The sequence below is a fragment of the Polistes canadensis genome, unplaced genomic scaffold (genome assembly GCF_001313835.1).
Source record: "Polistes canadensis isolate GaletaPanama2010 unplaced genomic scaffold, ASM131383v1 scaffold_13, whole genome shotgun sequence".
Lineage (NCBI taxonomy): Eukaryota > Metazoa > Arthropoda > Insecta > Hymenoptera > Vespidae > Polistes > Polistes canadensis.
The window spans coordinates 1,445,158-1,470,993 of NW_014569560.1; the positions used below are offsets into that span (position 1 = coordinate 1,445,158).

The window sequence follows — 25,836 nt, forward strand, 5'->3', positions numbered from 1 at the left end:
TATAATGAAATATTTTTGTATTTTAACGTTATTATATAAACTTTCTTCTTGTTTATTTTTTCTTTTTCAGTATTAAATCAGAGAACGCAGAGTCAAATTAACCCGATCCGTATTAAAGTAGATTATAAACACAGAGTTTCATTTTTATATAAAAGTTATTTTATTATAAATATTGTCTACAAATATAATTTTTTTTTCTTTTTTCTTATTATGTTATACTTAATCCAATATAAATTTAAAAAAAAGTAATATCGAAAAATTATAACTTTATGAAAAATGAATAAAAACGTCCCGTATATGTTACGTTACAAATACACGCTACATGAATTTATAATACAAAAATGGTAATAGACGTTAAGGCTAAAATTTGTCTATTCCTGACGCTTTTACTAAACCTAAGTTCAGAACTATTGTCAGGCTCGAATAGTCTCGTTGTTATAGAATCAAATGACGGAAAGAATTTTGATAGTATATCATAGTATGGTATATACTAAATGGTATCTCTTCTCTCTCATGATACTTAACTCTTCCTCGGGATCAAATGACAATGAATCTTCGTTTATAGGAGGATCCAATCTGTATCTGATATTCTCATTGTTATTATTTGTCCGTCTTCTTCTGGTAATACGAAGTATCTCTTGTATTTCTTCGTCATCATTATCATCATGATTCTTCTTGTTTTTGTTCTCATTCTCTGTACGCGAAGTTAGATGCATTTCAGTAGCTTCTACAGATGGATTAACGTCACAAACTCTTTTTACCGATTGTGTTTTCGCCAAGTTATTTTCTTTACCGAATGTATTAGATTCGCTGATGGAAGCGATATTATTAAATATATTCGAATTTTTGTTATTATTTATTATAGTGTCTTCAGATAAAGGACGCACACAGGATAATTTCATAGAGAATACAGTCTCATTGTTACTAAATGTTAAATTTTTATCTTTAACACCTAAAAATAGTTTTGAATGATTGCTATTATCATTCTTTCGAAAGTCTTCGTTTAACAGGGAATCATGTAACGTTTGTATACGATTGAAGGGTTGAACGCCTACAACATAGTCCTCATAATGATTCCTAGTCGAGTCGAAAGAATCAATACCAACGACACTACCTTCAGAATCATTTTTAAACGTAATAAAGTCATCATTTTTTTGACTCTTGACAGTCTTTATTTTCGGCAAGAATGAAGAAGAATTTGGGACTTTCAAGTGTTTACGATTCATACTAATTTCCGAAATAATCTCTTCGCCAATCCTTAATTTAAGACGAAAAAGATTATTGTTGTTAGTATTTTGCGATCTTTTTCTTCGAATGTTTAAACACTGTTTCTTTGTAAAAATATTAGATTGAAAATAACTATCGCTTATAACAGGATCATTTCCGTGTCGCATCATCTTGTGAAATACAACGTCACTTACACATTTAAAGGGTAATTTACAGATTGGACACCTTTCAGCAACAATAACTACACTGCATTTCCGTATATTTAACATAGTCAATGAATTTATTTTTATTTTCTTCATAAGTATCACGTTATTATTATTATTATTTTCTTTTACATCATCTTTTTTTAATGGCCCTTTCATTCCAAGTCCTATTATATTCATAAAATCTTCTTTATTTTTTACCATCGACGTATCGAATGATTTGACTTTTTTAATGTTTGTACCAGCGCGTTTCGATCTTCTCAAGTATTTCATTGAATCTTTACCGGTGCGAAACTGCTTGTCGAACCATTGCGCCATCTTCAGTGATATAACTATATATATAAAAAAAACATATAACTGTATGATTATAACTATGATATAAATATATAAATAGAGAAACAAAGAGAATTCATGTCATTATATGTCTACGTTATCATTCGATGTGGTAACGTATACATGTAATTTATTTTTCTTTTCTTCGTGTAGTTTCTAATTTAAGAGGACAAAAATATTTAAAAATACTGTGGTTTAATCGAAATTATTTATTACAAACAAGTACTAAAAAAAAATGCAAGTAGATTTTTTCCAACCCCTCTTTTTTACATGGATATGTGTATATACAATTTATTTAGAATTTTATCTTATCTACGAATTAGAAAATAATTTAAAAACAATAATTTATCAATAAATTATAATTTCATTACTTACCGTAGTTATACAAATTTGAAGAAATTGTGCACAGTCTGATTTTGAGCTGCAGAAACGATAAATTTAACCTTTTGAGCTAAAATCATTTATTATTGCAGAATATTGAATAATCGTACACTTAAGAAGTCACATCTTTCTTTATATTTATAACGTATTTTCACCAGAGTTAATAATTATGTCATTATAATACATAAATTTACAATGTACCACATACAAGGAATATGAAACTTCAAAAACAGTCTAAACTGTCATGGCGGTCGAACTTCTTGTATTACAATGTCGGAAAATGTAATACATAATTCTCTAACAAATTAAATTTTCATGTTTCATCAAGGAAAGTAAATCTTGAAATGTGATTGATAAAATGATGTATAATTATGCCCATAATTTTACGATATTTTTTCTTAATATTTAATACACAAGAAAACTTTGTATACTGCATAAAAATAAATTTTCAAATTGTAAGGCCCGAATAGTACAAATGGTCTTACATCCCAACCAATGTACGTCGACGTCCTATAGATACTGCGGTTTTTATATTTCCCCTACCATAGGTGTGAGTCATCGTGCTGGAATGAAAAATAGATATGCAGCAGCACATTACTCGCACTGACAGAAAGAAGTCTTTATCTGAAAATACTACGTTGCTGATAACTCTTAGACTATTTCATATTTATAAGTATTTATTTACGAAATTTGATATTAGGCAAATACATTCGCATTCGCGCGTTCTTAAACGATTACAATACAATCTAATCCACTCAAATAAAGGAAAACTGTGACAATTTGTTAAATTTGGTAAAACTTGATATAATGGTAATTCGACGACGCTGAATCGAACGGTGCATATCTTTTTGCAATTGGATGGCGCATTTATAAGAAAAAGGGTAAAAAAGCCATATTTCAGAATCTAGGCATTTAATCGAAAAAAATTTCAAACAAAAGTTGTGCAAAATTGAAAAATACATAAAAAATGGTGTAAGGTGTATCTTCATATTTGCAAAAATAAGCGAGAAATATTGGTAAAATTGAGTTTAAGAGTGGGAGACAAGCCCCGCCTCTTCGTCGGTTTTTACACGTGAGCGAGCTATTGTGCGTATCTTGGGATCTCTCGGTCGTGAATGCGAGTGCGAGTGAGAAAAGAAATGGATATTTCTCTCTTTCTATTTGTTTAGGCGATAGCGAGTATTTTTGTTAGGGCCCTCGAATGTTGAGCGTTCTGTATTATATACCACCTATGATATTTTTTCATGCTGTAGCGAGAATTTTTCGTCTTGGCCATCGAGTGTCGAGCGTTTTGTATATCTATATATATCGGCGTATAAGCGCGGCATTTTTAAATCGAATCTTGATGCTTATAGCACGCCGTTTTTTTATTTATTGTCAAAAATAGTGAACCTTGACTAAAAGAAAAACAATAATTCATTTTAACAGAAACTATTTTTATTTAACCAACAAATTATGTATTTTAGGAAATTTTAAATTCCTAAAATACATAATTTCTAATTCCATGCTTCTCACGCGTGTTGTTACCGTTCGATTCTTTGTGAGGGAATTATTTTTCTTTTCTTTTCCGATACTACTTATGCTAGCGTGCCACTTGACAAAATTTCAATTTTTTTCGTACAATTTTTATTACATGAAGATGAATAAAAATGCATTTCTGTTTTCTTATAACATAATAAAAATGAATTAAAATAATGTCTAGACAAAAAATAAATTCCACGTTTTTAGAACATCTTTTCCTGTATATCTTGAATTAATTTTATGTGTAGATATAAAATTTTTCTTTTTCAAATATGTATTCAATTTGATACACAAATAAATATTTACGAGACAACAAATCTTTAATTTAAAATTTCCTAAAATACATAATTTGTTGACTAAATAATAACAGTTTCTGTTAAAATGAATTATTGTTTTTCTTTTAATCAAGGTTCACTATTTTTGACAATAAATAAAAAAACATAAAAATAATATAGGATTTTTAATGGGAAAAACAGTTTTATTTTAATCTCTATTACAAAACGCAGAACCCCTCTTTCTTTCATCGCTCAACACTCACTCTCCTTTGTCGCTCGTGCATTCATTCGTCGCATCCACACCGTCCTTTATTTCGTCCGTTGTATTTGATTACTTAAAATCGAACAAATGCCTATCGTCTTATGCTACAAACCAGCGTCTTTGTCGATAGATCTAAAAGATAAGACGACGCTTTACCGTCTCCTACAAAAATATATTATTAATAATATTCTTTTCGATGAAAATATCCCCCTCCAAAGTCAGCACTGCACAGAAACGTTAAAACAAATTTATATTAATTTAAACAATTATATGAAATTTAAAAAAAGGAAAATCAGAACGTTATAATCCTAATCATATAAAATTACAGGACGGTCGTGTAAAAATTCTTAATTAATTTTAATAATTTTATTTTTCTTCTTTGTTATAATTTAAATAAAGTTCTTATCAATATTTTACATTGTTTACAAGAAACTAGAATAATAAGTGTTACATTTCTATTGATTTAAATAAAAATCTCACCGTTATATTTTTCATCTTTGAATATAAAATTTTCGTGGAAGAAGTATTAACAACAGAGTATATTTTGTATCTAACAAGAGGGGGATAAAATTAGCAGTTGACAATATTGAAAATTAAATGATATTGTTTCTAAATGATAATAACACAACAATGAGTATATTATTCAAACAAAAATAATTACGTTTGTAGATTAAGTCAAATATATATAAATGTAGCTTATGAAATATAATACGAGTATAATCATACATAGCAGTATAGCTGATAATTCACTAATAGTTAGACATTTTTATGTGTAGAATAATATTATACGGACAGTTTGCTGTTTAGTGAATACTAATTTTAAGAGAACTTCAGTACTTTGTTAAATATAAAAATAATTTTTAATTGCTACAATATATATACGAAATAAAAATAAACTATAAATATCTTATGGTGGTTTGTAAAATATTTAATAAACAAAAAAGTAATTGTATCCACGCAACCTGGTCCTGTGGCGCAACGGATAACGCGTCTGACTACGGATCAGAAGATTCCAGGTTCGAATCCTGGCAGGATCGATAAAATTTTTTTTTGTTACTTAATAACTAATTTCTTATGAATTTAGAATTTTATATAAAACAATGCAACCTTAAAATATTACTATATTATTTGATTTATATTATAAACTATAATACTCGATACATGCAATATAATTTTGAAGAAACGTAAAGTAGAATATCTTTATCAACACGTATTATATATGTGCTTTTATTTTATTTGTTAAAAATTAATTCAAATTAAGATAAATTATAAAAATTATAATTCAAAAGAATATAAATTTACACAAACTTATACATTTTATGTACCAAATGAATATATAAAATATAACATGAGGGTGATTTCATTGTAGGTAACATTGTAATTTACGATATCTTATTATCGACGTATGAAACATTTTAAGAGCTATGAAACTTCATTACCGACGCATAAGAATGCTAGCTGCGAAAATTTCATTACCGACGGACGCTACATATCCAGATGAGAAACTTCATTATCGATACACTGAATATGATATAAATACAAATATTGTAGATGCAAATAACAGAACAAAAAGCATGGGTGGTAAGCCTTACAGAAGGTCGGTTATCATCGCCTAACATCGACAAAGATCGTGAAGGAATGGGCAGGTCGTTGTGTCACGTGACATCGCGGCGGCAAGGAGCATGCGTGACCAGCGAAATCTTTTAAGGCGCCACCTTGCGGCTAGTCCGATCGCAGAAGTGATCTCGAAGGGTTTTTCAATGGTCGTGCTCGCCCGGGTTTTCACACGAATTTTTCGAATCTAAAGGATCCCAACGTTAATACAACACCCTGGAAAAATACGTGAGTACTTACGACTCGTTACTCACATATTTCTAATGGACGGCGATATAGATGCTACAGACGATTTCACAAAATACGAGCGGGACAGATAGAGAGAGAGAGAGAGAGAGAGAAAGAAAGAAAGAAAGAAAGAATGAGAAAGAGGTGGAGAGGGAAAACGTTACAGAGAAGGAGAGTGTATGTTGTATATATGTGCAAGAAAGAGAGAGAGAGAGAGAGAAAGAGAGTTAGAGTATAGAGTAGAGTTAGAGTTAAAGAGTGAGAGAGTGAGAGAGTGAGAGATAGAGATACAAGGTGATAGAGTGAGAAGAGCACGAAGAGACGTGTGACGGGTCCTGGCAAAATGGCCGTTCACGATTTACAACAAACGGTTGTTTCATACGAACGGTTCAAAACGGTCTCATATTTTGACGTGTCACAATATCATCTTGAACGAGCGATTCTAAAGCTGGTATGTTCATTTAACACAGCTTAATACATTCGAATCGCCTGATAAACTAACCATACACGTTGTACGTCACTCCGAATTGATTTTTTTGCGATGACCGCTTGCGTAGTGTGACGATATGGACTCGTCTTTCAATGAGGAAGTCGATAAGAACCTTTGTATTTGTGTTTCCAAGTTGCATCTCAAACACGTGTCGTGTATTCCATCTAATTCTTTGTTTTAACAATTACATCGTTTTATCAGATAGGTTTCTGTTAAAAACCGCTGATTTTTGACAGCCCTGTCTTCGGCTCTCCTTTATCTTTCTCTCTCTCTCTCTCTCTCTCTCTCTCTCTGTCTCTGTCTCTTTTTCTTTCTCTCTATCTTTCTCTCTCTTTCTCTTCATTCTTTAATTCTTTCGATCAGCTGTTAATCAATCACATCGTTAAGTTTAAAAACTTATAAATTATTGTAATTGTGATACGGTAATATTGTCAAAAGTAATAAATTTAGTAAAAAAATAAAATACTTTCGAATTGTTCGTGAAAATATTTTGTCCGTAATTTGTGTCAAAGAAATGCTTCGCTTTGAGAGAAAAAATACGTTTAAATATATTTTCTAAAAATCGTAGTTTCATATATCATATCCACTAACGTTCTCGAAGTGTTGTCTTTTCTCTCTACGTCATACCTGGCATAAAAGTTCTTGCGAATTTTTAATCGTTTGATGTATCTCTCTCTCTCTTTCTCTCTCATTTACTTTTTCTTAATGTGTTTATCGTAATAATTATCTTTCTATTATCAAGGACGGTCGATTTTGTCGGTGTCGATGCTTTGCAAACAACGAATTCGTGATTTCTTTGATTACTTCAAGTATTACATAGATACATATATACATACATATGTATATATACATTCATTTTTGACATGTTCAAAAACGATACACAGATTGTATCAATCATAAATCTCGATTACAGATGATCAGAAAAAGATCTGCAAGGAAGCATTGTCATCTTCGTATTCTTATCGATAAGAAAACGTGTAAAAGTTGTTACTTAGGTTACTTTCTAGTTGTCTAAACAAATATATTAAATAGGATAAACGCGTCGATCGACTATAAATTCTTATTTTCCCCCTTACTCGATAAATTTTAATTTATATTACATCTTAGTGTATATATAACGCAACAACACACGCACGCACACACACACACAACGTTCCTGTGGGTTTATTGATCGTCTGGATTTAAGATATTCCTCAAGAGAACATTTTCTCCGTCAATCACAATTCTTTTAATCAATGTGATCGTTTTTATTTCTTTTTTAATATATTATTACTATTCAAAATCATATTTTATTTATAGAACACAATCGAAATAAATCATTTATTATTATTGACAAAATATATTCCAGTGATATATAATATATATGTATAATATATAGAATTGAAATAAGAAAACGAAGCCAACAAGTACGAATAAGTGTTGTGTGTGTGTGTGTGTGTGTGCGAGATCGGAAAAGGGCAAAGTCTCCTCTCTCGACTTCGAAGATCCCGGAAGTACGAGCATTGAGCTCTTTTACAAAGGAGGAAAACGTTCCATATTTTGCTTACCATTTTTTAACCTTTTCAAATAAATAACAGGTGTATAACTAAATAGATATAGATAAATAGAGAAAAAGAAAGAAATTAAAACCCCCAATATTATAAATATTAACATGTATATGTTCTTTATTATTACAGTCACTACAAGAATTATTAGATTTGTTCGATTAGTAAGAAAAATATGTTTATTCATAAATTAATATTAAATCGAAAACATATTTCTTATCTCGAAAGAAAAGTTTGTATATATAATGGGTTTGTTGGAATGCGGAAGAATACTCTAGCAGAATAAAGTCCCGTACAAGCTCGTGTGAAATTTGTCTCTTCGGGTTTCTTCGATATTTTTCTTTTTCTTCATTGATAAAATTCTTGTTATTTCGAATAAAAAAAAGAGACGAAAGAGTAAGATATATATATAAAGAGAGAGAGAGAGAGAGAGAGGGAGAAAATTCTGATAGTATATTCTTACTATTCTTCAATCTTCTTAACATCCCTCGAAAATGTGCATGAATAATACATAAAAAATATATACTTATTCACGTACGTTGTATCCTATTAATGAATAAGTATAACTGGTATCAAATTTAATACATGATCTTTCTATTTAGCATCCATCAAAGAAGATTTTTTCATAAACATGTACTATATATGAGGTTGTTATTCCTTTATCGATATAAAGGTATTATAAATAAAATAATCAATTAGGCTTTTTTCTTGTCTAAAAAAAAAAAAGAAAAAACAACAAATTGGTAATGCCGATCATGACCTCTTTCGCATTAGTTCGTGTCCGATCGTGAAGTTGGAAAGAGAACGATATGAATATTTGAACGAGAAGCAAAATATACACGTTGCGGGTAGGAAAGAGAGAGAGGAGTAGGTGGACTATGGGTAGTGGTGTATCGATTGGGCGTCGTCGTCGTCGTCGTCGTCGTGTTGTCATTGTGTCCTAGTCGTAGTCATAGTCATAGTCATAGCCATCGTTGTTGGCAGCTGTGACTGCGACGGCGTCGTTCAAGCGTCGCGACACCTAATAATGAGAAGGCACCTAGACGCACCTCTCCTAACTCGCATCCCTCTTGGTGATTGTCAAGGTCCTTTCACTTATTCTTTTCCCTTTCTAAGACGCAATTACCTTTTCCTATATATACCTTACTTATCATCATTTCCTTTTTTATTTCTTTTTTTTTCACTTACTTGTCGATATTTTCCGAGAATATATTCTATATTTCTTTATTTATTTTTATAAAAAAATAAATTACAATATTTTGGAGAATATTTTTTCACTCATCAAATAGGGTTGATTGGTATTTACCTCCCTTATATCACAATTTCATCACTACGTACTACGTATCATTGCGTGTCGATGACGCGTATCGACATATATGTATACTAATCTCACATACATATTTTATTTCTGAGAAAAATTACTTCCTACGTACATGTAGAATCTAAAAGCGAGCCGAAATAATAATGCAAGGTCACTGCCACATTCCCTTCTTTCTCCTGCAAGCCCACTTTTCTATTCGTGTCAGGATCGTGTTATAATACCAGTTTCCTCGAAAATGCAATGGCGACCGCAGGTATAACTTCTCTATGAGATCAGAGAAGGGAAGACTAGAGATCAAACGAGGAGATGCGTTTCCACCTACACTTTTTTCTCTCTAGCTCTCTCTCTCTCTCTCTCTCTCTCTCTCTCTCTCGCGCGCTCTTTTTCTTTCCCTTTCTTTCCGTATTTCTATTTCTTTTTTTATTCATTTGCTTACGGGACAGGGACAAAGTGGTCATTGCGAAACGATATTATAATTCATCCGATCTGTCCGGTTTATCAAAGGAATTCCAATGTCATGAGTTAATATAGGTAATAAATGCGCAAAGTAGTTAACCTAAATGCTTTCGCATAACAGCAATACATATCGAACTTCTAAGTATTATTTTCAATGGCGCGACGTTATTTGCAAATAATTATGTAAATATTTATGTATATCGACACTATTAATAACGTTGGCCTCTTGATGATATCTTACGCTTTTGGACATGGCTTAGAACATAATCTCTTCTTTTTTTTTCTCCCTTATGAACCTTCTTATGTGGTCGTTACTCCATTTATTAACCGCCCCCTTTCACTTTCGTACCTTCTTCGTACCTTCCGCGAAGAAAAGTATTTCGACCTCATTTAAATCGATCGTTGTTCATGCCGATGACGCGATAACTAGTACTTTCTTTTTGCATTGACCGGAATATACATATTTCCAAACGAGACCAACTTATATTCCACCCAAATTTTTTCTTTTCTTTTGACTTTGTCGAAGAGAAGAAAACAAAATCATCCATATATATATATATATATATATATATATATATATATAAATAATATTTGTATCTTCAAATTTTTCCTTTTTATTCAATTACTTGAACGTTGCATTAATCAATTTATTTTTTCTGTATTACAGGCAATGCTGAAGGCAGGGTATTGAACAAAACGAGAGCTGACTGGAGAATCTAGTCGTGCTCAATCGAATTATTATCGAAAAATCCAGTAAGAGGCAACAAACAATCTAAGGATCATGAAAATGGTGCTGTCTCAACGTCAGAGGGAGGAGTTGTAAGTTTTTGGTCATTATTATCTTCACTCTTCTTCTTCTTCTTCTTTCCTCTCCTCTCGTCAACTTAAATTTTATCTAATTGAAAACAACATATTTATTATATTCAAGTTGAACGTAATTAAAGTTTAAAAATTAAATTATACAATGAAAGGTTAGACCCAAAGTCCATTGTAGCGCTCGAGTCCCTATAAAATAATTGATTATTGAATTATTCAAGAGTACTATTACCAGCCCTAATACCTTAGACTCTTAGGAGATTTTTCACGTTAATGCTGGGACGGGGCTTCGCACCGGTGCAGTATTTCAGGCTGTTGTTTTTAAGAGAGAACAATGGCTTTCTCCGGAGTAGTCAAGTTGTAGTTTCTCGTCTCCTTCCGTCTTTCCTGCCACCATCCTATATCTCTTTCTCCCCTCTAGTTCATTCTGTCTATGCAGTTAGATGAGAAGAGAAAGAAAAAAAGAGAGAGAGAGAGAGAGAGAAACACAGGGATGAAGAGTGGGGGTGGTTGCACGCGAGTGCGTGCAGACGGTGGCCTGGATCAATCGAGGAAACCTGCAACCACGAAAGAGAAGGAAAACGAGACCGTACTCTCCCTCTTTTAACCCCTACATATTACAAGTCTACGCTTGCATTAAAAAGAGATCAAGAAGGACAGATAACTCTAGCTCGAATCCAGACAAATTTTTATTTAATATGAAACGTAACAGAACTGATCAAATGATCGATTTTAAATGTCAAATTTAAACGTTGCATTCAATGTTATTATTTTTCTACGTTTGACTTTACGAAAATTATATATAATTATAAATATTATTTTATTTGTTATCCAAGCTAGTATCAAATAACTTTTATTAAAGGCAAATATCATATTTGATTGATTATAGTAGAATAGGAAAGCGGAAGCAAAGTTGTACACTTAATACTTGAGTCATACTTATTCATTTCTAAATGTATAACCATTCCGTTAAATTACGTCAATGTAGTTGTAAAGGGTATTCCGTCCTTTGGTGACCGATTGGTCACAAAGTCGACTAACCTTCATCTTTAATTTCGATCGGGGAATCGATAGCTGAAAGACTATTTCCGATGACGTCAAATTAATCGTAGATCCATACTAGGAGAATAACCGGAGGGTAGTGAGTTGGAAGGGAAAATATTAAGGAGGGGGTGGGATGGGAATGAAGTGGGGTGAAGTGGATAAAGTTGGAAGGGAATGGTTTCTCGAGCACGCGCAGAGTTTGCGATCGATAACGGTGCGAAATGAGTCGGCGTAGGTCGAAGAGAGTTAACAGGACGAACGAGAAACTGAGACACGTATATAGGGGATGAAGAAAAAGAGAGAGAGAGAGTGAGAATGATGCGGGGGAGAAAAGTGAGAGAGAGAAAGAGAGAAACTAGTAAGGGGACGAGAAATTAAAATGAGGCAGAAAAGGAGGACTTGTGCATCGATTCGCATAGTCCACGTCGCTCGTTACACTCATGTTTTTTTCTTTTTTCCTCAAACACTTCTCTCCTTCTCATTCTCTTTTTCAATGAGAAGGAAGATTCACTTTAAAAAATCATAAGAATCTGTAAAATAAAATTTTAATAAATAGATATATGTATGTTTTCTTCCCTACTCTTGCATAGAGACGCCTACATGACTTAAGATTTTTTTATAATAGCGATTATCCTAATTTCTCTCTCTCTCTCTCACACACTTATTCGTAAAAAATATCGAGGAGATGATCTAAAGTTATCTGTTATACTGACTTGTTTAAATATGAAAATAAAGTAGAATTATATATTACAAATAAATAATATATGAATTTACAAAAGATTAATAGTTAGGATATGAAATTGAAATTCAATCCGTAGATTAGATTAAAGATTAAACTGAATTATACAATTTAACGTTGATATATTTTGTATATATATATATATATATATATATATATATACAATATATATGTTACATACATGCTTCTCTCTATCTTCAAACATTTCATATAATAGCGCACCTAAAGAGGATGCGTATACACACGTAGAGAACAGAAAAAACTCATGATGATAATGTATGTGTATATACGAAGTAGCACATTGGTTAGTAGCTGTAATACAGGTGAATAGAGACGAATGTAACCGACTTAAGGTCTTTCACCCTACACCAGCTATGTCTGACTTTCAATCCCTTTCCCACATATATTCAACCTGCAAGTTTCCATTGTGTTCACAAACGTTAGCATTAACCATTGACGACGACGACAACGTATAAATGGCTTTTCTACCGATATGTACATATGTAAAATGTTGGCATGTTGAATGTGAAAATTTCATGATAATTTTATTTGTTAAAATGTTGGAATGTAACTTTACTATTTTACCCCGTTATCAACTAAATAGAATGATTAAAAATTCATTTTTAATACTCATTGTTGTTTTATTGTATGTACGCAGAAATAAGGCGATCGCGGATTACCTTAGCACCAATGGCTATCAAGATGCACTGGAAGCATTCAAAAAGGAAGCCGATATGCCGGGAGAAGTTGAAAGGAAATACGGTGGTCTTCTCGAGAAAAAATGGACATCAGTCATACGATTACAGAAAAAGGTAATTTCCTGAGAAATTTTTTGTTTTTGTATCTATTTGACAAAGAATCAGTCTAAATGTGAACATGGTTTTGATATGATTAAATATCTTTTATTAATTATTATCCACGTTTGTAGGTAATGGAATTAGAATCGAAGCTTTCAGAAGCAGAAAAAGAATTCATCGAAGGTGCGCCAACGCGAGGTAAAAGATCACCATCCGAGTGGATACCTAGGCCACCAGAGAAATTTTGTCTCAGCGGACACAGAGCGCCGATTAATAGAGTTATTTTCCATCCTGTATTTAGTCTTATAGTATCTGCTAGTGAAGATGCCACTATAAAGGTAAATATTATATATATACATACACGTAAGAAATGTTTTTTTTTCTTTTTTGGAAGAAAGAAGAAAAATGAACTTTAGCTGAAAAAAGTTCTAATGTATATATGTATGTAATTTCTTTTTCAAGGTATGGGATTTTGAAAGTGGAGAATTTGAAAGAACATTGAAAGGCCATACTGACAGTGTGCAGGATATCTCGTTTGACGTCTCGGGAAAACTATTAGTTTCCTGTAGCGCGGATATGTCCATTAAATTGTGGGACTTTCATCAATCATTTGCATGTGTCAAAACAATGCAAGGTCATGATCATAATGTAAGCTCTGTAGCATTTGTTCCACAAGGTGATTTTGTAGTAAGCGCCTCTAGGGACAAGACGATTAAGATGTGGGAGGTAGCAACGGGTTATTGCGTAAAAACATTAACAGGTCATAGAGAATGGGTGAGAATGGCACGAGTTAGTCCTTGTGGAGAACTCATTGCCAGTTGCTCAAACGACCAAACGGTGAGAGTGTGGCATATAGCAACGAAAGAAACAAAGGTACATATATATATATGTATTGATATTAATAGACAATTTTTATCTGATTAATTTTCTTCTAAGAACATTCCTTGCGCGTATAAATTTATACTGAATAAAAAAACATTACAACATTTTCTTGACAAAGATTGAACTCAGAGACCACGACCACGTCGTTGAATGTATCGCATGGGCACCAGAAAGTGCAAGAGCATCAATCAATGCGGCAGCAGGAGCAGACAATAAAGGAGCTCACGAAGGTCCCTTCCTTGCGTCTGGTTCTCGTGACAAGACCATTCGTGTTTGGGATGTTGGTGCTGGTGTATGCCTTTTCACACTTCTCGGACATGATAACTGGGTACGTGGAATCGTTTTCCATCCAGGTGGAAAGTTTATCGTCAGTGCTTCTGATGACAAGACACTCCGAGTATGGGATACGCGTTATAAGAGGGCGATGAAAACTCTAGAAGCGCATGTCCATTTTTGCACCTCTGTCGGTAAATATATAAAGATACTATTTACATTCATTTCTTTTTGCTAATCAACATAGCAATTATTATTTTTTATGTTTTATCCTTAGATTTTCACAAGAATCATCCATATGTGGTCACCGGTAGCGTAGATCAAACGGTGAAGATCTGGGAGTGTCGCTAGTCACCCTATTTTACAGTTTCTTTGGAACTTCATAAACATGAAGAGCGAAGAAGATAAACATGCGCGTCCAGTTCGATTGAAATGGCCGAAAGAGTAACCTGCTCCAAAAGCTATCGTACATACATTATGATTAATATTAATATTATTATTATTATTATTATTATTAATTATTATTAATTATTATTATTATTATTATTATTATTATTATAAATACATACGCGTACGACTAAGAGCTCTTTAATTAATTTATAATAAAGTACGATTATAGTAATTATATTAATATTGTATATCGTTTTACGGTAACGAACTGCACTAATCGAGGAGAGTACATATAGGCTCATCTCGAGGAGGATATTACACAATTTACAGCATTATAGTGTTTGAAACCATAGGAATTTATTTTTCTTTAACTAAATGCGCGAGAACAAAGACGGGATATTCTATATATATTTATTTCTACTTAGTGCAAAATTTTGTCAGTGACTGCCTTTTTATACCCCCATTACCTCTTCTTCTATCCTCTCTGGCTCTCCGCTATAATGCCATCTTTTTCTCTTTCACCTGTTTCTCTGTTTCTTTTCAGGTATTATCAATATTTATTATAATATCAAAAATGCGATATTAAGTATAAAATAAAGGATATTATCGTCCTCCTCGGTTCTCACATTCTTTATCATTTCGTCGAATTTTTTTGACTCTTGTAATTGTGATGAAAATGAGAACTGTGTCATCACCTATATAAGAACAAAGCTTTGTAATTATTTTATGCACTCTCCTCGACTATTTTTGGCAATTCAAAATGGGATGCTGCTTCATCTTTATTCATATACATGATGTCCCATTTGACATTTTGCAATAATTATCTTCCAAGCTACTCGTTACTCAAGAAAAGTATTTTAAGTAAATAGAACTTACTTTGTTTGAAGGAGGACACCTTGTAATGGTTACAAACCTTGTCTAGTTGAACGTGCCTCCGAAATTTCAATATGAGCCTTATTTTCTTTTAATCAAATTATGTATACATATATATGTATATATATATGTATGTATCCCATAAAATTGTGGCTGTAATTGTAACAGTGGACTAAGTTAACAAATTAAAAAAGTTGATTTTATGATTTATTTTATAATAAAAATAATTGTAATATAATTTAAATCATAAAATCAATTTTGTTTCACTTACGTAGAAATATAGCCCGTTTCGTAACAAATTTATCTATTTATCTATTTATAGCTGTAATATATTGGTCTTTCAAGATCCTCCAAGATCATTTATTATCATTCAAAACTTACCTTCGCGTTTAACGTCCTTAAAATTTGGTTTACTGGGGTATTTCATCTATTGAATAGTAATAAACGTGAATCAAAATCACAATAATCGTGAAATTTATCATTATTTTTGTTTGCAAACATTTGTGTAACCATTTTTTCGAAGAAATCAGCATAATTTTAACTAGTTCTCTTTTCGGTAATTATTTCATTTACCATGATTTAAGTTTATCGAGAATAATCTGCTCTTAATAATCTACTCCTAATATAAAGAATATTGTGTTAAGGATGTCTATCAACAAATTTATACAACTTTCAAAGGGTGGAATTATCGTTTAGGTATAGAGTAAATTACTGTCTTAATATCTAAGGTCGTCCTTTTAAATGTTAAAGATAAAGAACAATTTTTAAATGTTTAATTAAAGGTAAGTTTGAAACAGTAATAAATGAATTTTGACGACATTGAAAGACCAACATGTAGGTTGATGAATTCGTCATTAAACGGGATAACCGTCTATTTAAGCGAACAAGTATAATTTCATTAAAAAAAAAGACATGCTTTGAAATCTAAGGCATATCCACTTAAACTAAATTTATAACTATTATAAAATGCCCCCCTTGGAAGAAAGTAATTTCTGCTTGAAACACTTTTTTGAATAAAAGATAGTTTGAAAGATAATTGCGTGTAGAACTTCAAATAGGATACCTGATATAAAAAAAAGCAGTGGCGTAACTTACTGACTGCTATATATCGAATGCCAACGATTGAATTACCACAGATTAGTTTTGAAAACTGTAGTAAGTAGTATGCTGTTGAGATACTCTGCTGCCTGTCGTCACAGAAGATAAAATCCACTACATTAGACAGTCGATTTGAAATAAATGACACACTGCGAAGAGACAATTAGCTCAATAAAACAATTCTTCTATCTAAATATCGCTTGTTTTTCAATATAATAACTACGCATATATATTCAATATATTGGGGATTGTTTCCTCCCAGTGTGATGGGGTTGTATAAACGTACTCAAATGTGCATACTCACAAAGTGAATACAATTAAGAATATAAGATATAATATTGTGCAAATTTAAGTTAATAATGTGGTTAAAAGACTAAAATTAATATGGACAATTTTTATAATGTTTTTGTTTGAATGGGAAGCAACAAAAGTAAAGGTTGAATTTGGGAAATTTAATGTGTACTCTAACTAGAGAATATAAAAGAAAATATAAGCTTTTGCCCAGTGCTTAGCATCCAATCAATGTGCATTAATAATGATAACCTATCGAGGAAAATTAAGTAAAAAAAATACAAAGCATAGTCAAAGAATTTCTCATCGATTTAATTATATTTATTAAATAGAATGCATATTTATATTGAAAACCGAAACCACATAATTCAACGTGTGAGTTCCAAAATGAAAATTGCTAATTCTATACTTAGTTTTAACCACTATTAACAGTAGTTTTTAGGTATGACATAGATAAAAAGGCAAAAATAGAAAAACAATTCAATTCAAATCTATGGTTGGACGACACACTGACATATACATATTTTATTGCATTCATATGTACTTGCATTGTAAGTGTACAGTATGGATATCATGACAATGCTTAATTAAGGGTAATTTTTCAAACATTATACTGACGTTTACAACCTTTTCCTACTATTTCTTCCTTGTTCACCTACTAACCAAATTTACTCCTGGGAAAAATACCCTTCAATTAATGTGGTACTAAATTATTTTGATGAAAAATAAATGAAGTTGTCACTGAGTCGTAAGATCTATATTACCTGCATATACATATATTTCATATTATTCTATTAATAATAATAGTTATTTTAATTTAAACGAAGCTATTAGCTATACAAAAGAAATAATAGAATGGCGAAGAAAAAGAAAAACTTTACCGAATGCTACATTATTCCATAGTTTATATTATTCTTTTATTACCTTTTAACTATTTTTCAATAAATTCGTGAAATTATTTCTAATATTTATTGAGAATGCACCGGCACGATGTTTAAAAATGGCGTGTAATTTCGTTAATTATTCACCGAATTTGATTTGTGTATTGTGTGAAATTTATCTTTGCATTCTAACATACATAACTTTCATTATATCATATGTGAAAGAAAAAAGTTATAGTATTAATTGTAAGAGATGCATCTATGAATTTCGGTGCACATGTTTCATTTGTAACATTGTGTCGCTTTACGACGTAATATTTTAAATACCGTGAAGAAAATATACAATCTAGTTTTATTACAATTTACATTCATTTATAAGTATCATTTTAATTTAACTTTATTCAATTTTCTTCTAAAATATTTATTAGAATATTGAAATTAAACAAATATTTTTTTTTTTATTGTAAGATTACAAATATGATAGAAGTTAAATGTACTGTATACATATGTACACATATGATCATATGCAAATGTATATGTATACATGCACTTGATAACAGTATTCCAGGGTGTGATAAAGAAGGGCCAGAAATATATTGTTATAAGCATACAATGAAACTATACGCATATTGAGCACTTGATATTTGTGTCTACGTATGGTTAATGTAATAAAAATTATGTTGTAGTTGCTTTTCATGATTCGTTATCTAGCTTTAGTGATTCCATTTTTCTACCAATTTTAATAATGTTGCAAATAGTAGAATGGTAATAAAGTATTATTCATCCTTTATAATATATCTATGTTTTTCATAATATTTTTTAACTTCAAATTAACAATTATTATCGATTCTATTAGAAGATAATGTCTAAAAACTAAATTCAAAAAAAGAATAAGAATATAATTTATTCTAATATATTGATATCAAAGATATATATACAAAATAATTGTAATCATTTATTTATAAAACTTTAAATTTCAATAACAGTTCACATATTTTGAATTTAATTATGACCACGTGTTGTTCGATGGCGAGTAAGGTGCTGAGAAGCCATTTGAAGGCGACTTTCTTTCTTGTTTTTGTTGAGCTCGTAAGGCACCCACGCTCCTAATTTTTCGATAAATCCTATTGAATGAAGGTGATTGAGAATCGTTTTATGATCGTAGTTCATTTTTTCCGCCAATTCACGACTGGTTTGGCGACCGTTCTCCTTCAAAAGTGATTTGAGACGTTCTTCATCGAATTCAGAAGGCCTTCCGCTGCGGTACATGTCATCGACGTTAAAGTCGCCATTTTTGAACTTAGCAAACCATTTCCGTGCTGTAGACTCGCCTATGACACCTTCTCCATACACGTCTCAAATGTCCCGCGCTGCTTCTGCAGCTTTTTGACCTCGATGAAAAGCAAACAAGAGCAGGTGTCGAAAATGTTGATTTTTGCCTCCTGGGTATTCCATTTCTAATCCTCAAAACTAATAAAAAATTAAATAACTCAAAAATACAATTAACATAGTTTTGTAGAGCAGAAAGAGTTCTATCGAATGAATACTTATCCGTTACCAAACAGCAAACAAATCGTTGCAAAATAAAAGAAATTATTAAAACGCTATGAACTTATTCCCCAATCCAATATATTACAATGCGTTAGAATGTTTTATTTAATTATTTACTTTTCTTTAACATAAATTACCGTAAGATGGAGCTGTGAGATTTCTCTATATATATTCTATAATTTTCTATTATTTTATAAAAATGACTGATAATTTTATAATAATTTATTTATTATTCAATCTATAAATGTAGAGTAAATAATTTTTACACTTGTAGTAAAAATTAATTCATTTATAGAATAATAAGTATAGCTATTTTATTGTCCTATTTAGGTTCTATGATATAGACCAATCAGGAACGTTCATGGAAACATCAGATGATTATTGAATTACATTATTGATATTTACATCGATTTTATTTATCAAATATATATATTTATAGCATTTATAAATTGAAAAAAATGTACGTACATATGTACGTATGTAACCGCTCATTTAAAAATATAGATAAATCGTAAAATCAGTTTCTTCAAAAGACTTGTTAGCCAACCAATCATGGTTACGAATGTTGGAAATGCTTTCAGTGTGGATTTTCCTTTGTTATCCTCGTATCGGCGACGATCAGTAACGAACAAAAAGAAAAAAAGAAACTCGTGAACGATCACCTACACAAAGACCGGTTTCTTACCTGACTATGATCGTATATTATTAGTTGCACATGATCATTCTCAAGGTACTGTTACCGGCAACAGTGAATTAAACAAATGGTTGTAGTTTTTCTTTCGACGTAATTGTATTTTATCAAATTAAATATTTTGTCCTCTTATTACATTACAACGTGCACAATGAAAGAGTTTTGTTTAATTTATATGCGTTTGATAAAATACATATAATGGGTTAACTTTATTTACGTATTTTGTTTGTATTTAGTTATTACGTATGATTTTATAAAAGTGGCAAAAGTAACACGTAATAATTATTGAAAGATATATTTATCGTTTATACATTGTTTAGTTATTTGAATATCGTTAAAAAGATATAAAAATGTTATCGCAAGACTCTATATCTTTGTCTTTACCTGATACACAAAATGTAGACGCTTTGACTCTCACACAGTCTCAAGATTTACCTGTTTCTCAACAAAAAGCTGTGACTATTTGGGGAAGATTATGCCCAAACAAGCTGTTTTTCAAACCATTAGGTAAATTTATACGTATTATTACATATATATAATAACAATATTCAAGTAATTAATATTATAAATTTTTTATTTTTAACAGAAATGACTAAGGACGAATACACTCTCGGACGTGCCGAGAGTTGTGATATTTGTGTTAATTCTCTAGAAATAAGAGCTAAGTGGGTTAGTGTAATAAGTAAAGTGCACTTTAGGATAATCAGAGAACGTATCGGTGGAAATGATAACGATTCAGTAGTATACTTAGAAGATCTTAGTCATAATGGAACTTTTGTTAATAAAGAAAGAGTTGGAAATCGCAAACGTGTAGTATTAGAAAGTAACGATGTGATATCTCTAGCACAACCTCATTTTGCAGGTAGATATTTATCTATTTTAGAATTAGAAATATTTAAATTATTATATATATAATATATTATTAATTAATAATGTATTATATATTTTAGTATATATATTCATGAGTACAACTGCATTTGAGGGTAATGATTTACCTATGGAATTGAAGAGCAAATATGCAGTTTCACGTAAATTAGGCTCGGGTGCTGGTGGAGAAGTAAAAATGGTATTTACTAAAAATGGTTGTAAAAGGTTTGCAATGAAAACTATAGTTAAAGCAACGAGTACTTCGAATGGATATAGGCACCCCTTAAATGATCCTGAAAAAGTTATGAATGAAGTGAGGATTTTAAAATCTTTGAGGCATGTAAGTTAATATGATATTTCTTTTCTTGCGTTATGAATGTTCACATTGTTTTAATTTTATTACGTTGTGAATGACATTTAATTAATTAAACAAAATCACAATGCAATAGCCTTGCGTGATTAGTTTGGAAGAAATTGTAGATACTCCAAGCACTGTGTATATTGTTCTTGAATTAATGGAAGGCGGAGAACTCTTTCAAAGGATAACAAGCAGAGGTAGATTGACAGAAAATCATGCCAAATTGATATTTTATCAAGTTGTACTGGCAGTTAATTATCTACATGATTCTGGTATCACTCATAGGGATCTAAAAGTTAGTTACTTGATACGTATAATAATAATATGTTAATATGTATTCATTTTGTTTTTTTTAAATTATTATTATTATTTAAACAAATACAGCCTGAAAATATATTGCTGGCAAGCAATGCAGATGTGACTTTAGCTAAAGTCTCAGACTTTGGTCTATCAAAATTAGTAGACGCGCAAACCATGATGAAAACATTTTGTGGAACACCAATGTATGTAGCACCTGAGATATTATCAACAAGTGGACGTGACTCATATACAAACAAAGTATAACTTATATTTTTTAACATTTTTTAAATATTGATCTCATTGAAATATACTTTATATACTAATTTATTTTAGGTGGATATCTGGAGTTTAGGTGTAATTTTATATGCTTGTTTAAGTGGATCAGTTCCATTTAACGTTACGTGTAAAGAAGTTTCTTTACAAGATCAAATAAAAAGAGGTCTTTATGGATTTCCAAGTTCTAAATTTGGACAAGTGTCGGATAAAGCTATCGATTTGGTAAGAGTTATTCATGTCCATTGTATTGAATAAGGCCTTTGAGAAACAAAAGTAACATATCAAAAATTTATATCAATACTTTCATATGATTTAGATACAAAATATTTAGAAATATATTGAGAAAAAAGATTTCGTTTTTAGATCAAGCGTATGATGACAGTAGACCCTAAAAGACGAATTACCATTAAGCAAGTATTGTTACATCCTTGGCTACAGGATCGTTATATTCGTAATACTGTACATTCTTTATTTAATTACGGCAATGAAGAAAACTGCCCTCCAGTTAATTTACCCACAGATAATAAATATAAACATGGCTCGCATGCAGGTTTGATAAAACGACCAAGAATAGAATTCTAAATATTTTGACCAAATATAGCCTACTAGCGGGTCTATGTAATGATAAGTACAAATATAATAATAATAATAAAGTAAAAATAAAAAAATATTGACTTTTTTAAAATAAAGAAAATTATGTTAATTCCGTGCGCAAGGAATAGCGTAATACGTGTTCATTTTTCTATTATCAAATGATTTTGTTATTATATATTTATGTTCTTTTCATACATAAATAGTATTAATTTACATAAATATAGTAGTGTATATAATGTCTAATATAAAGAAGAACAAATTTACATGCAACATATAATACAATCACATTTTTCATTAACACTATATGTGCTCCTATATTTGTAATTTATGCTGTTGATTTTTTCAATAAGGATTTGTCTACGATTTCTAATTCATGTGTTTTATTTTAACATAATATCATGTCAATTGAAGTACATGTTACGATTCCGACATTAGAAAAGAAGGTTTTCTGACATTTTGTTATTTGATTTGCGCATATATTTTTAATTAATTCAAAAATATAATCTAACTTTATAAAGATTTTTGTTCATCATGACATAGAAGTAAAATATCTTGTATTATTTCATTATAAACAATTTAAACAAAATTTCACATTATAGTATACGAGCATTTATGGCAATAAATTTGTTTTGTTGCGACATGTTTCTTTTTATTTTGAGTATGGTTGATATTTCGTATAACACATAACATAATTCAACATGCAAAAATACGCTTTAAGTATATTTATAATTTATGTGCCATTTTCCACTTAAAATGTTACGTGCACTATTTGAATGACATCGATATTGCATTGTTTATCATTCTTCTTTACAAGTATAAATGTCATCTTTACCAGGACAAGGATTTGGCATTGGTGTTTCTAAATCTGGATCCTCTTTTTTCGTAAGTCCAGCAAGATGCCGTTTTATTTGAGCTATTGCTCTTCCAGGGTTTAAAGCCTGAAATAAAGTTTATAAGTCATTTTCTAAGATAGAGAAAGAAATTGAAATTATTATATATGATGTTATATATACTTTAGGGCATGTTTTAGTACAATTAAATATGGTGTGACATCGATAAACCGAATAAAAATCTTGTAGCTTATTAAGACGGTCCTTATACGCCATATCTCTTGAATCTATCAACCATCTGTATGCCTGTAATTTATGTATACAACAAAGTATACATACAGAGATTAAAGATTTGTCTTTGTTTTATACAAGATGATAATAATTTGATACCTGAAGAAGAGCAGCCGGACCTAAAAATTTATCACCTAACCACCAGTATGGAGGACACGAATAAGAACAGCATCCACAAAGGATACACTCGTATAATCCATTGAGTTTATCTCTATCCCTTGGACTTTGTAAAATTTGTCTTAAACCAAGAAAGCTATCTTCTCCGGGACGTTTTAAGAATGGATCAACTGAAACAACTTGTTTAAGAAATTGTGTCATATCCACAATTAAATCTCGGATTACATAGGCATGTGGTAAAGGATAAATAATTATCGGCTTCGGTGAATGTTCTATTTTTCTGAAAGTAGAATCACACGTATACACGAATATATATGTTTAAGATACTATCACAGAATTGATTATATTGAAAAAATATATATATCAAAATGAAATCGATGTATTATAATTACGTGACACAAGCTAGATTATTAACACCATTGATATTCATCGAACAACTTCCACAAATTCCTTCGCGGCATGATCTTCGGAATGATAGAGTAGGATCGAGTTCTCCTTTAATTACGTGTAAAGCGTCCAAGACCATAGTACCAGATTTATTTAAATCAACATTGTATTGTTGCATAAAGGGCTTTACTTTTGGCTTTTCTGGATTCCATCGGTATATACGAAACGTTTGCATTTTCGTTTTCTTTTCAAATTTTTCCTATGTTAGTAAAAAAAAACACATTTAATAATTATTTATTTAAATATAGGCAATTATTTAGAATGGAGCTTTTCCAAAATTTTGATTTTCTTTCACTTCTAATGACATGATTAGTATTTATAATAATCAGGGTTACATATTGCCATAGAGTATATACTAATACTTTATTATAAATATATATAAATACAATCTTTTAAAATAGGATTATTATATAAAATAATTTAATTATCAATATTCTTGTCCACAAATATGTTATTAATATATAAGTCTCAAAGGGAGTTATAGACGGTTAATAAATCTATAATTATATAATATATAATAAAATAATATTAAATAAAATTGCTGTATATTAATCAATGTAATAGTGAGCAAGAAAAATTGTTATCAAAAGAATTGCAAAAAAGAATAATCTATATTAGAAAAAGCTTCTATTCTAAATAATTACCTACATATATTTTACCATATACTTTTTTTCATAATGTGTTCTTTCATACAACTTGTGTGTTTCAACTTATACTAACGTCATAATTTTTGCAGTCCTTGACATTCATTTTTTCGTTGCTGAGTAACGTTTCTGTATTCTTTGATGATGATAAATATCTTAATGGAAAAGAAGATATTATTAAACGGAACCATGAATTATGTTGTAAATTAATATAGCCGTTTTTACAAAATTGGCTAGTGAAACCACCAGCATCGGCAAGGAACATGTCCTTCGATCGATAAATCTAAAAACTAGACGATTTTATGAGAGAACCCCAGGACTTTTCTCTTTGTTCTTTTGAACATTCCGAATTAGTTAACAAGGATCCCTCTGATCTTTCTGGCAGTAAAATTAGAAACAAAATATTAAAATCGAGCGACTATCTTAACGATTTCTAATACGACTATCTTCAGGATATTTTGAATATTTAGAGAAAGAAATATTCAGTTAGGCGATTTTTTTTAACTCGCTCTTCGTATTTTTATTACCATTTCTTTATTGTTTTAATAGAATTTCCTTGTTGCATATAATTTCTGATTTTTAAATATTATTGTCTCATTCTATCATCAATAATACACAATAAAAATAACGCAGATACGTCGGGGTTTGTACAATCGTAGAATCTTTATTTATTTTTACAAGGTGTTATAATAATTTGAATAATAAAATCATAAAACTTAATGGTAAGTCGTTGTTGACGTAATGTCCGACCTCTCACGATTTTTTAGAATTCGAATGTAGTTTCATGTTATGTAAATAATACACTATTTTGTATATATGTATGTGTACTAGTTAATATTGCACATTTTCATTGATCGATAATGTAGTCAATTGGTTCAAGTCTTACCAAAGGAAAGTAAAAAGAGTCGATATATTTTTTTCTCCCATACAA

At 30.6% G+C, this 25,836-nt stretch overlaps 4 protein-coding genes, 1 long non-coding RNA gene and 1 other non-coding gene across 7 annotated transcripts; 3 read left to right on the top strand and 3 right to left on the bottom strand.

Annotated features, from left to right (window-relative positions):
* Positions 1–473: 473 nt before the first annotated feature.
* Positions 474–1,397, bottom strand: LOC106793314 (myb-like protein D). Its single transcript, XM_014760122.1, has one exon. It carries the CDS (start codon positions 1,395–1,397, stop codon positions 474–476), a length of 924 nt encoding a protein of 307 aa, XP_014615608.1.
* Positions 1,398–5,166: 3,769 nt separating this feature from the next.
* On the top strand, positions 5,167–5,239 carry Trnar-acg. Its single transcript has one exon. It is a non-coding gene; the product is annotated as a tRNA-Arg (tRNA).
* A 674-nt stretch (positions 5,240–5,913) lies between these two features.
* Positions 5,914–14,943, top strand: LOC106793333 (lissencephaly-1 homolog). 2 transcript variants are annotated; one of them, XM_014760178.1, is made up of 7 exons: positions 5,914–6,044; positions 10,523–10,674; positions 13,113–13,266; positions 13,383–13,589; positions 13,714–14,124; positions 14,252–14,600; positions 14,684–14,943. In XM_014760178.1, exons 2-7 carry the CDS (start codon positions 10,637–10,639, stop codon positions 14,755–14,757), a joined length of 1,233 nt encoding a protein of 410 aa, XP_014615664.1. In that variant the 5' UTR covers positions 5,914–6,044; positions 10,523–10,636; the 3' UTR covers positions 14,758–14,943. The 2 variants fall into 2 exon arrangements, with proteins under 2 accessions (XP_014615664.1, XP_014615665.1); XM_014760179.1 differs by lacking the exon at positions 5,914–6,044 and adding an exon at positions 6,325–6,495.
* Positions 14,944–18,876: 3,933 nt separating this feature from the next.
* On the bottom strand, positions 18,877–19,630 carry LOC106793334. The gene is made up of 2 exons (XR_001382404.1): positions 19,498–19,630; positions 18,877–19,409 (listed from the first exon to the last, which is right to left on the bottom strand). It is a non-coding gene; the product is annotated as an uncharacterized LOC106793334 (long non-coding RNA).
* Positions 19,631–20,049: 419 nt separating this feature from the next.
* Positions 20,050–23,214, top strand: LOC106793397 (ovarian-specific serine/threonine-protein kinase Lok-like). Its single transcript, XM_014760292.1, has 7 exons — positions 20,050–20,688; positions 20,768–21,043; positions 21,132–21,388; positions 21,498–21,701; positions 21,791–21,964; positions 22,040–22,204; positions 22,346–23,214. The coding sequence occupies exons 1-7, from the start codon at positions 20,532–20,534 to the stop codon at positions 22,562–22,564; spliced, it is 1,452 nt and encodes a 483-aa protein (XP_014615778.1). The 5' UTR covers positions 20,050–20,531; the 3' UTR covers positions 22,565–23,214.
* On the bottom strand, positions 22,944–25,314 carry LOC106793398 (succinate dehydrogenase [ubiquinone] iron-sulfur subunit-like). Its single transcript, XM_014760293.1, has 5 exons — positions 24,982–25,314; positions 24,207–24,460; positions 23,797–24,094; positions 23,590–23,712; positions 22,944–23,514 (listed from the first exon to the last, which is right to left on the bottom strand). The coding sequence occupies exons 1-5, from the start codon at positions 25,168–25,170 to the stop codon at positions 23,374–23,376; spliced, it is 1,005 nt and encodes a 334-aa protein (XP_014615779.1). The 5' UTR covers positions 25,171–25,314; the 3' UTR covers positions 22,944–23,373.
* Positions 25,315–25,836: the final 522 nt, after the last annotated feature.